General features: G+C 35.3%; 1 protein-coding gene across 11 annotated transcripts; it reads right to left on the bottom strand.

Annotated features, from left to right (window-relative positions):
• Window positions 1-1612: 1612 nt before the first annotated feature.
• LOC132607320 (uncharacterized) lies at window positions 1613-7186 on the bottom strand. 11 transcript variants are annotated; one of them, XM_060321248.1, is made up of 7 exons: window positions 6808-7186; window positions 5483-5667; window positions 5157-5392; window positions 5043-5069; window positions 3610-3727; window positions 3117-3457; window positions 1613-2728 (listed from the first exon to the last, which is right to left on the bottom strand). In XM_060321248.1, exons 6-7 carry the CDS (start codon window positions 3417-3419, stop codon window positions 2108-2110), a joined length of 924 nt encoding a protein of 307 aa, XP_060177231.1. In that variant the 5' UTR covers window positions 3420-3457; window positions 3610-3727; window positions 5043-5069; window positions 5157-5392; window positions 5483-5667; window positions 6808-7186; the 3' UTR covers window positions 1613-2107. The 11 variants fall into 11 exon arrangements, with proteins under 11 accessions (XP_060177231.1, XP_060177228.1, XP_060177229.1 ...); XM_060321245.1 differs by lacking the exon at window positions 3610-3727 and having other exon boundaries at window positions 6808-7184; XM_060321246.1 differs by lacking the exon at window positions 3610-3727 and having other exon boundaries at window positions 5157-5265; window positions 6808-7184.
• Between the last annotated feature and the right edge of the window lie 4590 nt (window positions 7187-11776).

The following is an 11776-nucleotide window of genomic DNA, read 5'->3' as shown; positions in this document are numbered from 1 at the left end:
GACGTCTTTGCACACGGAGAGGGAGGCCATGATATATTCTACATGTTTTTGGTAAGCAATCACCAAGAGATTCCCATTTGGCAGGCCAAGCAAAAGGTGGGGATACTTTTTATACTCAGGCATGAGTTTGAGTGGGTGCAATTGATCTTCAAGGCATTCAGATAGGAACCATCTACGTAGGTCCATATAATATCCGCACAGCTTCAATTCAAAGATGAACCAGTAGAATGTTCTCTTGTGGAACACTGCACGCGAATTCCGGGAAGCAAAGCGTAATGGAGAAATGGATTCAGGAGTTAGGAAACCTGGCGGAAGAGGCGGAGCCAGAGGCAAATCAGGATGCTTTCGCTGCCACAAAGCAAAGTCAGGATGACCATCTTCTTCGTGAACTATAATAATATTACCAGTAGATGTATCCAGAAACAGCATAGAACCTCGATCCAAGGAATAAAACACAACTTGTTTTGGATTTTCAACAGCAGTAGTAGTGTGATAAGAACAATAGTGATTAAAATGGTTTACGTCTAGACTCAGGTAAGCCCAGGTTTGGTTGTCGAGGTCGTAAATTTTACCACACTTATCAGCAGCAGCTTAGTTGTCGAAATCAGGTTGGTTATCCACCACGAGTCACAACAACAGCTAGCTGCTTTCTACCAATTGCAGCAAGGAAGGGCGTTGGAGTTGGACGTGGAATATTCAAGGAAGATACTTTTTCCCAAGATTCAGTACTGTCGTCATCATGAATGTTATGCTTAACCAAATCATTACAAATGGTATATTTACTTGTCAGGGAGTTCCAGCACCGTCCCCCAACCCAGCAGATGTCGTCATCAATGACAGCCCAGCCTCCATTTACTACGAATTTATCCACAGGGATCGCCGCAACGGGCTTTTCCCTGTGAATTGTCCTTCCCTGTCTCTCTTTTCCCCTCCTTTGCTGGTCTCAAGAACGACTCGATACCACACAGACACAAATGTCATTAATAAGTCCGTTCTTCAAATTTGGGTATGGGCAGCGGCAGACCCTGAAAGTTAATTTAGAAAATGTTAAACGATTTGTGTCTTTTGATTAGTTCTTTCAAAGAATGGTTACTGTTGTATTCCTATAGAAGTGAATAAAAACTTAGACACTATTTAATTTATTTAATCCCCCGAGTATCGATTTGTCAAAGTTTCGTGGCATTATAAGTTTTGATAGGTTTTTAATGAACTTAACAGGGTGTTTAGTTTTAATTTGGTAATGGTTTTGGGTCACTAATTCGATGAATAACCTACTAAGCACAATAAGTCGAGCCATTTGCCTGGAGCAATACTCACATGCACTTGATATTTATACTATAAACCTCAGGAGTTGAAAATTAAAGTGATACTACTATGATTAACAATAAAAGCTTATATACACAATCATATTTTGCATTAATTAATTTGGTGTAAATATCATCGGCATATAATATTCATGAGTGCTCTTGTTCCAGTAACTACAACGAATTAGAGAAAGAACAAGGTGAAGAAAGAAAATCAAAAGCCATATAGCTTGCACCAACCAACAGTAATTTCAATTGATCTCAACTGGAAAAAAATTAGGTGGAATGGACAGTTTTTGAGCCGGCAATCAAGGTTAACTATCGTTTCAAATATAATAAAAATGTATCCACTTTCTGATGCCTTGACAAAATGTAGAAAATCTCTTAGAAATACTTGAATAATGTTACATGGTTTCTTGAGGCATCTTCGCGAAATAACATCTGGACAAAAATATCCCTAGCTAAAACACAGAACAACTCCAGCATATAAAAGTGCTGGACTTTAAAACTTTGACAAGTGGAACTCCAGCACAATGTGGAGTATATTGTTGTAATCATCCCAACTTCGATAATATAGACTAGCTATCAAGAGTTCAAGACGACAAGCTCTAGATAGCTGACATACAACTACTTTGAAAAACCATCAGCTTCACATGTTATTTCTCGATTTCCCACCCGGTGTCCAGTACCAGCATTGGAGCTCGACTTGATCCGGATTCGCACCGAAAAATCCCACATTGGGGGATAAAGCGCTCCCTCACAAAAAACTATCGGCTTGCGTGTTGAAAAAAGTGTTGGTCATACTAGCGGAAAAATTCAACATGACCAGCAATATCCCTGCACAACATCTTTGCCTCACCTACCAACTTCAAGCTTCTTGAAATCACAAGTCCAGTTTTTTTGTGTGTTGATGTTGGTTTATAGGCTTTGGCACCCTCCTCATTTCCAATTAAAAGAGCTTCTCTAGCAGGAACAACATTTTCCCACCAAAATTCCCACAAAATTCCATGCATTAACTCCCAGTAACTCCGCTCTCGGTAGACACGGAATATCGTGCTCCCGATTGGCGTCCAACAATACACATCAACCCAATCTCTGTCCATGATTTCCATTTGCCCCTGCACCTGAGGCATGTAGTAGAATGGCATCGTTGACCAAGGCAGCCCTTTTTCTGGCTTTCCTTTGTTGTATGGGCATTTCACTTCTAGGATCCCGCCACCTGGCAAGCTTCCAAGAAGACCGTCCGGGGAGGCACCAACCCAACTCAATCGCTCATCCGAATGGACTGCGAACCCAAGTGAGCTCACATCACGGCCAGTGATGCTTTTATACCGCTCTATGGCTGCTGCTTCCATGAGAACACCCCAATCCATAGCACACCTGCTGCTAGGAGATGGTAGTAATTGGCCATCTGGAGCAAATACCTGGAGGTGGCAAAATTAGTCCATGGAAACATAACCCACCCTACCCGCCCAAGTTTGGGCTGGTTATTGATCCGCCATTTATTAGCTCAGCCCAATAAAAACTGGGTTGATATGTAGCCAATTGACCCATGAGAAATCTCGTCAAAGTATTTCCAAAAAGATATTTTTTTATTTGAAATGTTATATATAGCCATAATAAAGAAATAGAGTAGTTTCACTAGGTACTAAAATATTATAAAACAAAAAACAAAAGCAATTAAAAACCTAATAAGAATTGGGTGGGTTGGATTATGACCCGCTTTTTAGCCCATTTCAGCCCAACTCATTTCAGTCCTATTGACCCGGTTAAATTCAGCCCAACCCGCTCATTCGACAACCCTACAAATACCTTCTCATGCCAGAGCTCGTTTCGTCGATTCCCTTTCCAGAATCCTAAAGCAGTGCTGAAGGTGCTTGTAGTCAATTTATCCTTGCGAAGGGCAAACCACTCATCTGAACGTTGTGCTGGAGCATTTGATTGGGTTAAGCAGGCTACTGATACTAGTGATGGTGGAGGATAACTGAGAGGAACACATGGTGCTGTCAAAGTTGAGAAGTTCCTTAAGAAAACAACGCCATGATAGCTTCTGCCAGGAAGTGGCACAGCTGCTTTCTGAATGCTGCTGAATCTAGAAATGCAGGCATTGGTCATAGCTGATGGCTAACTGTTCAGGTAGTTTAGTTTCACTCCTGCAAATCAATAAATAAAACCATGAAACACAAGTAGGATAACGGCTTAGAGTCTACTGTCTCTTTTACACAGAAATTCTTTTAGACTCTAAATGAATTTTTGGGGAATTAAAGAAGAGCTTGATTACTATATGAGAGGGTACATTTATTACCTTTTTTAGGAAGGGAATGACATGCAAATCTAGACATGTCTTGCTTGCTTCAGTCAACTTAAGAGAAAAAATGAACAACTCAATTATCTTTACGAGAGCCCTTCTCGCTGTGCATCTTCTGGAAATTGACATATGCCTTTAATATCATATGGAATTTTAAATAGTTGTATAGTGTAATATATTGGACTGTGATTTCAAGGTCTTGGAAATTTGACATTGCAGTTTCAAAGACTTTTAAGCATCTACTGCATCAATCCCTTTTTTCCTCTCTTTTTTTACCATTCAATTAGGCCTTTTCAGTCTGAAATGAATCAGTGTGCCTTTTTCATGTATTTTCAGAATGATCAGGAATTTGGGATAGGTTGTTGGGAATTAACTATTCAATATTATACTTCATGTTTAACACCTAACATGTAGAAAAAGATGAGGATATGAAAAGTAGATTGGTTCTCCCAATGCAGCACATATTACCAATTTTATCACGTGTTCGTCCTTCAAGTCCCATTTATATATTTTAGTATACGAGTAATGTTTGACTCTTTGAAGAGTAGAAGTACAAATACACAAACAACAAAGGCTAACTATTGAAAAAGATCGCATTTAAACTTAAAAGGAGCCCCAGTACTTTCAGCAAGACATTAGAATTATTATGTAGAATCTTACTTATTACTTATTGAAGGAGAAGTCCAATCATCAAGGTTTTCAACCTCATATAACCCACTTGAATGTCACAACTAATTTTCTATCTAATCCCAGAATTAGAGTTAAATGCAGTTTCCTTGTAATTTCAAAATTTAAAGTTTTATAAGTTCATAAATTCACTCAAGGTGCTTCTGAAAGGACAACTCTACTCAAAAAGTCCAGTGTGATTAGCTAATCATAATGTTCATTATTATTCAATGGATGGAATAATGAAACTTGCTATCTAGACAAAGCTCAACTCCTATTCACCTCACTTGTCTTTTATTGGTTGCTTGGTATCATCATATGAACTAAGCTTTGACATGTACCAAAACAAGAATATTAACATTAACAGTTTAATCTTTCAGTGTAACCCAATCCAAAGGTAAACAATGAGAAAAAATAGACATAACAGACACTTTTTTTTTTTTTTGAATAAGGTAACATACATAACAGACACATTTACCAGAATAGTAACTTCCAAAGCAACAAAGAAGTGCAACAAATTTACATAAATTATCAGAGTAATTCTCAAAAACCTATAATTATAGTACACTTTTATTAACATCCATTGCAACTCTCGGTATCTAGAAACAACCAATGAATAAGTGGTTCATCATTTGATTTCAGATTTTCTTAATATGCCCTAGAGGGTTAGGATTTCTGCTAAAACAGAAAACATTGTGAAATCATAAATAGCACACATATGTCGCTCGATCGCCCTTACTGTCTCATAGAACTAAATAATGTACCTTATACATGAGAATTTTGTAGAATACCTGTGGAAAAAAAAAACAGTAAACGATTATTCTGATGTCTCAAGCATATCATTTTGTGACAAATCAAAACATGCATGTAGTTGGTACCTATTTCTTCTGGGAGTCTGTAATTTTCCAATTGACTGCTTGGATCATTAGTGTACAGATCATAAAGGCCTACTATTCCATGCATAAACCTTCAGTCCTAACCCTAGACCTGGATGTTAAAATCTCAATTTCGAGATGCTGGATATTGAACTTTCGGATTATATTGAATTGAATGAAAAACCAGCAATTGAGAATTTTAAGAGCCTCTCTGCATTTTTTTGCCTTGTCTGTGCGATCTGAAAGGTAGTATTAATTGTTTGCTTTCTTTATTTTACTATTTCGAATTAGAATATGTATCAGAGAAAAATAGAGAACATCACCACTACCTGTATCCTCTTCTAGTTCCCCAACATCAAGGAAGGCTTCCAAGTAATGAATTTTATTTCCTTGTTTATGGGATTAGCGGGCAATGGAGTTGAGATTATTCTGTACTACTAACAATTTTTCTGTGAGTGTCAAATTCTCCAGTATTGGAAGGAACTATTTCGCTCAATATATTTTAGCTTCAGTCCTGCATGTATAAAATTCAAGATTACTACTTAAGCAATAGATGTATAATGTATTACTCTTTTTTTTTGTAAATACTCATGCATGAATCATTAGCCTCTAACAGAGATAACAAATCAGAGAGCACTCGCGAAATGGAAATGAGCTTTTTGTGATAAATCTTGACTATTTTTCTGTTTTTTTCTTTTTTGTTTATTACCTTTACTGATTTGACAAATGGATGGAAAAGTGAAGATCTTGCTTTATTCTACACAGGAATTCTAAAAAGTTTGTATCTTTCCCAAACACTGTGAGGCTGTGAGCTAATTTCACGTCCCATCCATTTCTTGACTATTTTCTCTTTGCAATTCACTCAGTGAGATCAAGTAAAGCACTGAAAAACAACATCTAAAAATGGAATTCCAAGTTTATCACTAATGAAGGTTTAACAATCAAATCTTTAGCAAAATAATTCCTATTATAATATACAAGAAAAATATATTAAACTTACGTAATTATCCAAAATGAGAAGAGAAAAACTTATGTAATTATCCAAAATGAGAAGAGAAGTAAAAGATTGAGTTGGAATTGAAAATTTTATCCAACTATCAATCAATGGCTTAGAAATTGTTCAAATCTTCGGTTTCTCTTCCTATCATCTAAACCTATGATACACAGGGGCGGAGCCACATACGGCTAAGGGGGGATGAACCCCCTTGGGCGAAAAATTACACTGTTTATACATGGTTAAAATTATATTTTTGTGTATAGCTAGTTGATGTTGATCCCCTTGGGCTTCTTCGTGTGTTTACTTCTTCATATTTTGAAATCCCTATTCACAAATCCTGGCTCCGCCACTGATGATACACGACGATTTAGAAGAAGGGGTGGAGCTACAGTGTAGTTTACGGGTTCGGGTGAACCCAGCATCCAAATTATGTATTTGCATTAGGAAATCCATTAAATATGTACTACAATTTATTAATTTAGAACCCAGTAACTTAAAAAAGCTAGAATCCGTAAGCTTCAAATCTAGCTCCGCCTTAGTTAGGCATTTCAACAATTTACAGACTAGACAATGGCAAACATATACTACAAATAGAAACAAAGAACCATGGCTAAAAATAGAAACATTAAGCACAAAATGAGCAAGTAAAGGAATAACCTGTTTTGCAAATGCAAATTTTCCATCAATACCTGTCACTACTAAACTCTTGTACAGCAAAATCCAGCTCTAACATTACTTGTTTTTCCCTAAAATTAAAAAAGAGAAGAGAAAAAGAGAGCAAAAAATACAACAAATTTTATGCTTGCCGTTGAATAAAATCAAGAAGAAAATAATGAATAAATGAATGAGCAGAACCCAAGGGTTTTGGGGGAACAAGAAGATAGAAGAAGGTGCATAAATGTAAATTAGCCCAATAAATCTTGACCCCTCACTTTTTGTTTATCCCTAAACTTATTAAATTTTTTAAGTTGTGATGTAAAATAATGAGAGAATAGAGACCATGCTTATTTAGACCTCTCTTCCTAATTCTTAATTTTTCTCTCCTAAAATGTAAGTCCTCTCAAATAGGAAAACTTCAACTCATATCTAAATTGTTAGAAAAATCCAAAGCAAGTTTTAGATTTTGAAAGTGTTTGTCTAAGTTTATAAGCTGGTTCAACTAGTTTATAAAATATATTTTTGGTTTATTTGCGTATTTGGTAAATATCAAAAGTGATTTTAAGTCAAAATCAACTAAAAGTCATAAATTGGTCCTAAAACATGACTTTTACTTATCTCTCTCTATTCGATTTTCATCATTCGTCCCTTTTAAGTAAAATCAATTTTAATTTTACTTCTTTTTTTTTTGCAAATAACTCTAAAGATATTTAAATGATTTTAACAAAAACAAATGCTTATCAATACCTTTTTACTAAACATACACCAACTTATTATCAGATTTAACACCCAAAAGTTTTTTCAACACTAGATGTTTATTAATTATTTTTAACCAGCTAACTCAAACAAATTCTTAGCATTTCAATTTATCAATTTAATGTTTTCGAATGTCATCTTAATTAATTTTTGGGATAAATTCCTATATATGCTAAAATAGGACCCAAATTATTGTAACTAATAATATTATTCTATTTCCACTCATAACAGTGAATCCATCCCGTCCATTTTACTTGTCATGATTACTATAAATGTTGATCCAAAATACGTATCATTTTAGAAAATCAACAAAGAATTGATTATCTCTTTCCACCTTTACCCTTACTTTAATGAATACAGAGAAAGATTAATGTAGTGAAATGAAGAATAGTACTCCCTCCAGCTCATAAATAGTGTCCACTTAGCCTTTGGGGGGGGGGGGGGGGTCAAAAATGGTGTCCACTTATAACATTATCTTTCCACATTTACTCCTATTAAGTGCTATGTGATCAAATCCCAATACATATTTAATTAGGGGCAGTTTACTCAAATAACTTATTTTTGTCTAGGAGTTAATATTTTCTTAAGAGGTGTGCAAATTGCTAAGTGGACACTCTTTTGATCCGGAGGGAGTATCAAAATTGATATCAATAAATAAACATGAGTAATATAGTCAAATTACTCTTTTAGTAGATGTTTTATTAACAAAGATGTAAAAGACAAACATTGCAAGTAAGATAGGCTAGATGAGTATATCTTTACAAAACACATACCACCCCCAACAAAACTCACAAAATTAAGGATGTTGTCTTCTCTTTAACATAAATTATAGCAACCCTTATTCCCCATCCCAACAATGGCCATGGATCGTCAATGCTGCTCAATCGGAAAATCATCGGAGTTTTGCTAAGAAATCAAATATGTTGGTTTTTCTTTACCCAATATTATCTTTTTCATGGGATTTCTCTCTTATGCTTCTTTTTGTTGCTTTTCTTCTTTGTCAGAGTTCTTTGCTTTCATATCATCTTCTCTCTCCTTGTGTATGTCGATTATGTGTATCTTATGTATATAATGTCGATACACGTAATATACACAAGACACATACAATTATTCCGTGTGTATATCACTATATTTACAATAATGCATATGCCATACAGTCCACATACATCAAATATACATTCCACGCATACCAAACATACACTAATTTCACAATCAGTAAGCACACACACCCCTAACTAATAGTATACAAACAACACACACTTGACATAAAATTATTCCACCACCTAATCACCATTAGAAAATCACCACAATCTTCACCAAAACCACTACTCTTTCATTTCACCATAACAATGCAAAAACCTTTTCCATTAGAATAAAAAGAAAGAGAATTTCATAGGAATAGGATCTATCCATATCTATTTCGCCAAAGCTATTCTTTTCTTATCAAAATTTATTTGTTTCAACTAAAAGTTAAATATGACGAAGGTAACACCGATGAGGTAGTCATGAATTTTAGAACGAGATTTTAGTTAGAAAGAAAAGTAAATGGAGAAGAAAGGAAAAAGAGAGAAAATTAGAACCTCTACGTAAAAGAGGCAAATACAACAAACTAATAAAAACTTGCTAACTCCTACTTGCTTAGGGCCAAAAAAATCGGAAAAACTCTATTATGAATTTCACACAACTAGCAAGATATAAAGTTTGAGTTTAAGTTTTGTGCACCGTCAGTGTACAAGGTTTTTTACACCATCAGGTAATTTTAAAGTAATATATTTACTCATAATTATATTTTATGACCAAAAACATGTTAAAGGAAAATTGAATCCTAATAATAAGTAAACAAAATTCTTTCCTTTTCCAACATTATGTACTGAAATCTGACGTTTTTCATCTCAGTAAAGTAATTCTTCAACACCAAAATTATTTCATAGTTAAATGCTATTTACTAAATTATTAGTATTTCTCTAAATATCATGGTAAACCAACCACTAGTAATTCTTCACACTCAAATTATGAATCTTAAAAGAAATAATTCTTCAATATCTCAAAGGTCATTGGAAATTTTCTCATTGTCATAACGAAGTGCTGCAAATTCTTACGAATCGAATTTTTAGCGCCCACATTTTCCCATTAACACTCTGATATGGAGTTCATCCTTGGTGCGCATCCTCAAAGATGTAGGACAAATTTCGGTGATGCCATCTCATTCGAGGTCCCTCACAAATACTTCCTCCGTCCATAATAAGTGTTATTTTAGTAAAAAATACGCATACTAAGAAATAAAAAATGTAATGTGAAGTTTATCAAATTACCCTTATATAATAAAAATAAATTACTTTTACCTTTTGATTAGAGCATGCATAAGAAGTAAACATTTTTGACATTGTGAAGCCAACAATACCAAGTTATTATGTGGCTTTCCAATCATCATTTAGATGTTACTTTATTGTCTAAGGATAGAATTGGAAAAAACTAATTAATTTATATTTTGATTTCCTAAGGTGACACTTATTATGGGATAATTTTTTTTTAACTAAAGTGACACTTATTATAGGACAGAGGGAGTACATACTAATGTACAATCTAAAAATTAAAAAGAGCATCGAATCCGCGACTTTTGTAGCACAAAAAAAAAAGTTGAATCAAACTAGCGCAAAAAAAAATAAAAAATTCTAGGTTTCACGCACGAATTTCGTGCGTGAAGGAGGTCTTCTGTTTTTTTTTTTTTTTTTTAGTGTTACCTTTCAAATCACGTTTTTTTCCATACTTTGGGCAAAGATTAGTTATGTTTCAAAACCCCAAAATATCAATATTTTATATAAAACTTAATATCTTTTTTTGTGTACAATAATGTCGGCTCATTACATCAAGTCCACCTGAACGTTTGGATCGTCGTTTTAGGGGTTCTGAAGTGCCCTGAAGTAAGTTTTGAAACTTGTCATATTTATAGGATTTTGATTTAAGTGTTTTATTATATTTGAATGTACAAATATAAATATTTGATTTAATAATAATTCATCCAATACGAGAGGTTTATACTAATTAAAAAATAATTCATTCCATTTAATTACAATACTAATTCAAAGCAATACAATAATAAATTACAATAACAATACAATCTTCAAGTTCTAGAGGCTCTATTACTTCGAGACGTGCTTAGACTACCACGACCTTGTTGCCCACACGAACGCTTGTCATGGCCATATTGCTTATATGTAGAGCACTTGCGAGAGTAAGTTCTTTCACTAACATCCATTTGATTGGATCTACGACTCCGTGAGTTAATGCCCAATTTCCTGATGTAATCCTTGTTTGCAACCATCGAAAACGGCTCGTTTGGCCAATAAGCTTCATTACCAAGTGGATGGAATTGACCGGAATATGCTCTAAGGTAACTGTGGACCTTGTATTCCCCCGCCACATAACTTGTTACCGTTTTTCTCACTCTCTCGAAGCACTTGACAGCATGAGAACACGGCATGTGGTACGTTTGCCACTTACCACAAGTGCATGTTCTTGTTGCCTCATAAACGGTATGCACGTTTCCACCCTTACCGTTGTAATAACCCGTCCTAACTTCATACACATGTTGAATTGGGTCATACTCAATCATTTGGTGATGCTCACTTTTTTTTCTATAATGCTCCATATTTTTGGCTTTGGCATCCATGTCCCGCCGTCGGCTAATATCGCTCTGGCCTGCCTTGTCCTAACAACAAATCGCTCCACAACCTGCTTGAAAGTCATTCTCACCATTGCGGTGACAGGTAGTCCTCGAGCAGATTTCAGCAAGCCATTGAAAGACTCTGAGTTGTTTGTTGTGAGCATGCCTCATATTTTGCCTCCATCAGCATGAAGCGTCCATTTTTCAACTTCGAGCTTCATCAACCAAACGTATGCAGGTTCACTCACTGCCCTGATCAGATCCATTTTTGCAGCCCATTTTCGTTGTTGGTGCTCCATCGCAGCCCCCCACATCAATTTGTTTAGAGTGCCATTGTGAAACTTTGATTGCAAATTTGCCTTCAAGTGCCTTAAACAATAGTGATGGTAAACAAAGGGAGGCTGCCACCCCGGTAAATTATCCATATTGTGCAATATGCTTTTATGACGATCAGATAGCACGCATACGCCGGTACGATCCTTAATAACATGAGTTTTCAAATGGGTCAAAAAGATCCCCCATGTGTCGTTGCTCTCGTTAGCGGCAATT

The sequence above is a fragment of the Lycium barbarum genome, chromosome 8 (genome assembly GCF_019175385.1).
Source record: "Lycium barbarum isolate Lr01 chromosome 8, ASM1917538v2, whole genome shotgun sequence".
NCBI classification, from domain to species: domain Eukaryota; kingdom Viridiplantae; phylum Streptophyta; class Magnoliopsida; order Solanales; family Solanaceae; genus Lycium; species Lycium barbarum.
Note: the sequence above shows the minus strand (reverse complement) of the source record. Positions and strands in the feature narration are given on the sequence as shown.

Excerpts from the sequence above, each read along its gene's own strand:
- LOC132607320 (XM_060321248.1), bottom strand. The coding sequence starts at position 3,419 with ATGACCAATGCCTGCATTTCTAGATTCAGCAGCATTCAGAAAGCAGCT. Across the intron at positions 2,729-3,116 it reads ACGAGCTCTGGCATGAGAAG|GTATTTGCTCCAGATGGCCA; the intron begins GTATTTGTAGGG and ends TGCCACCTCCAG.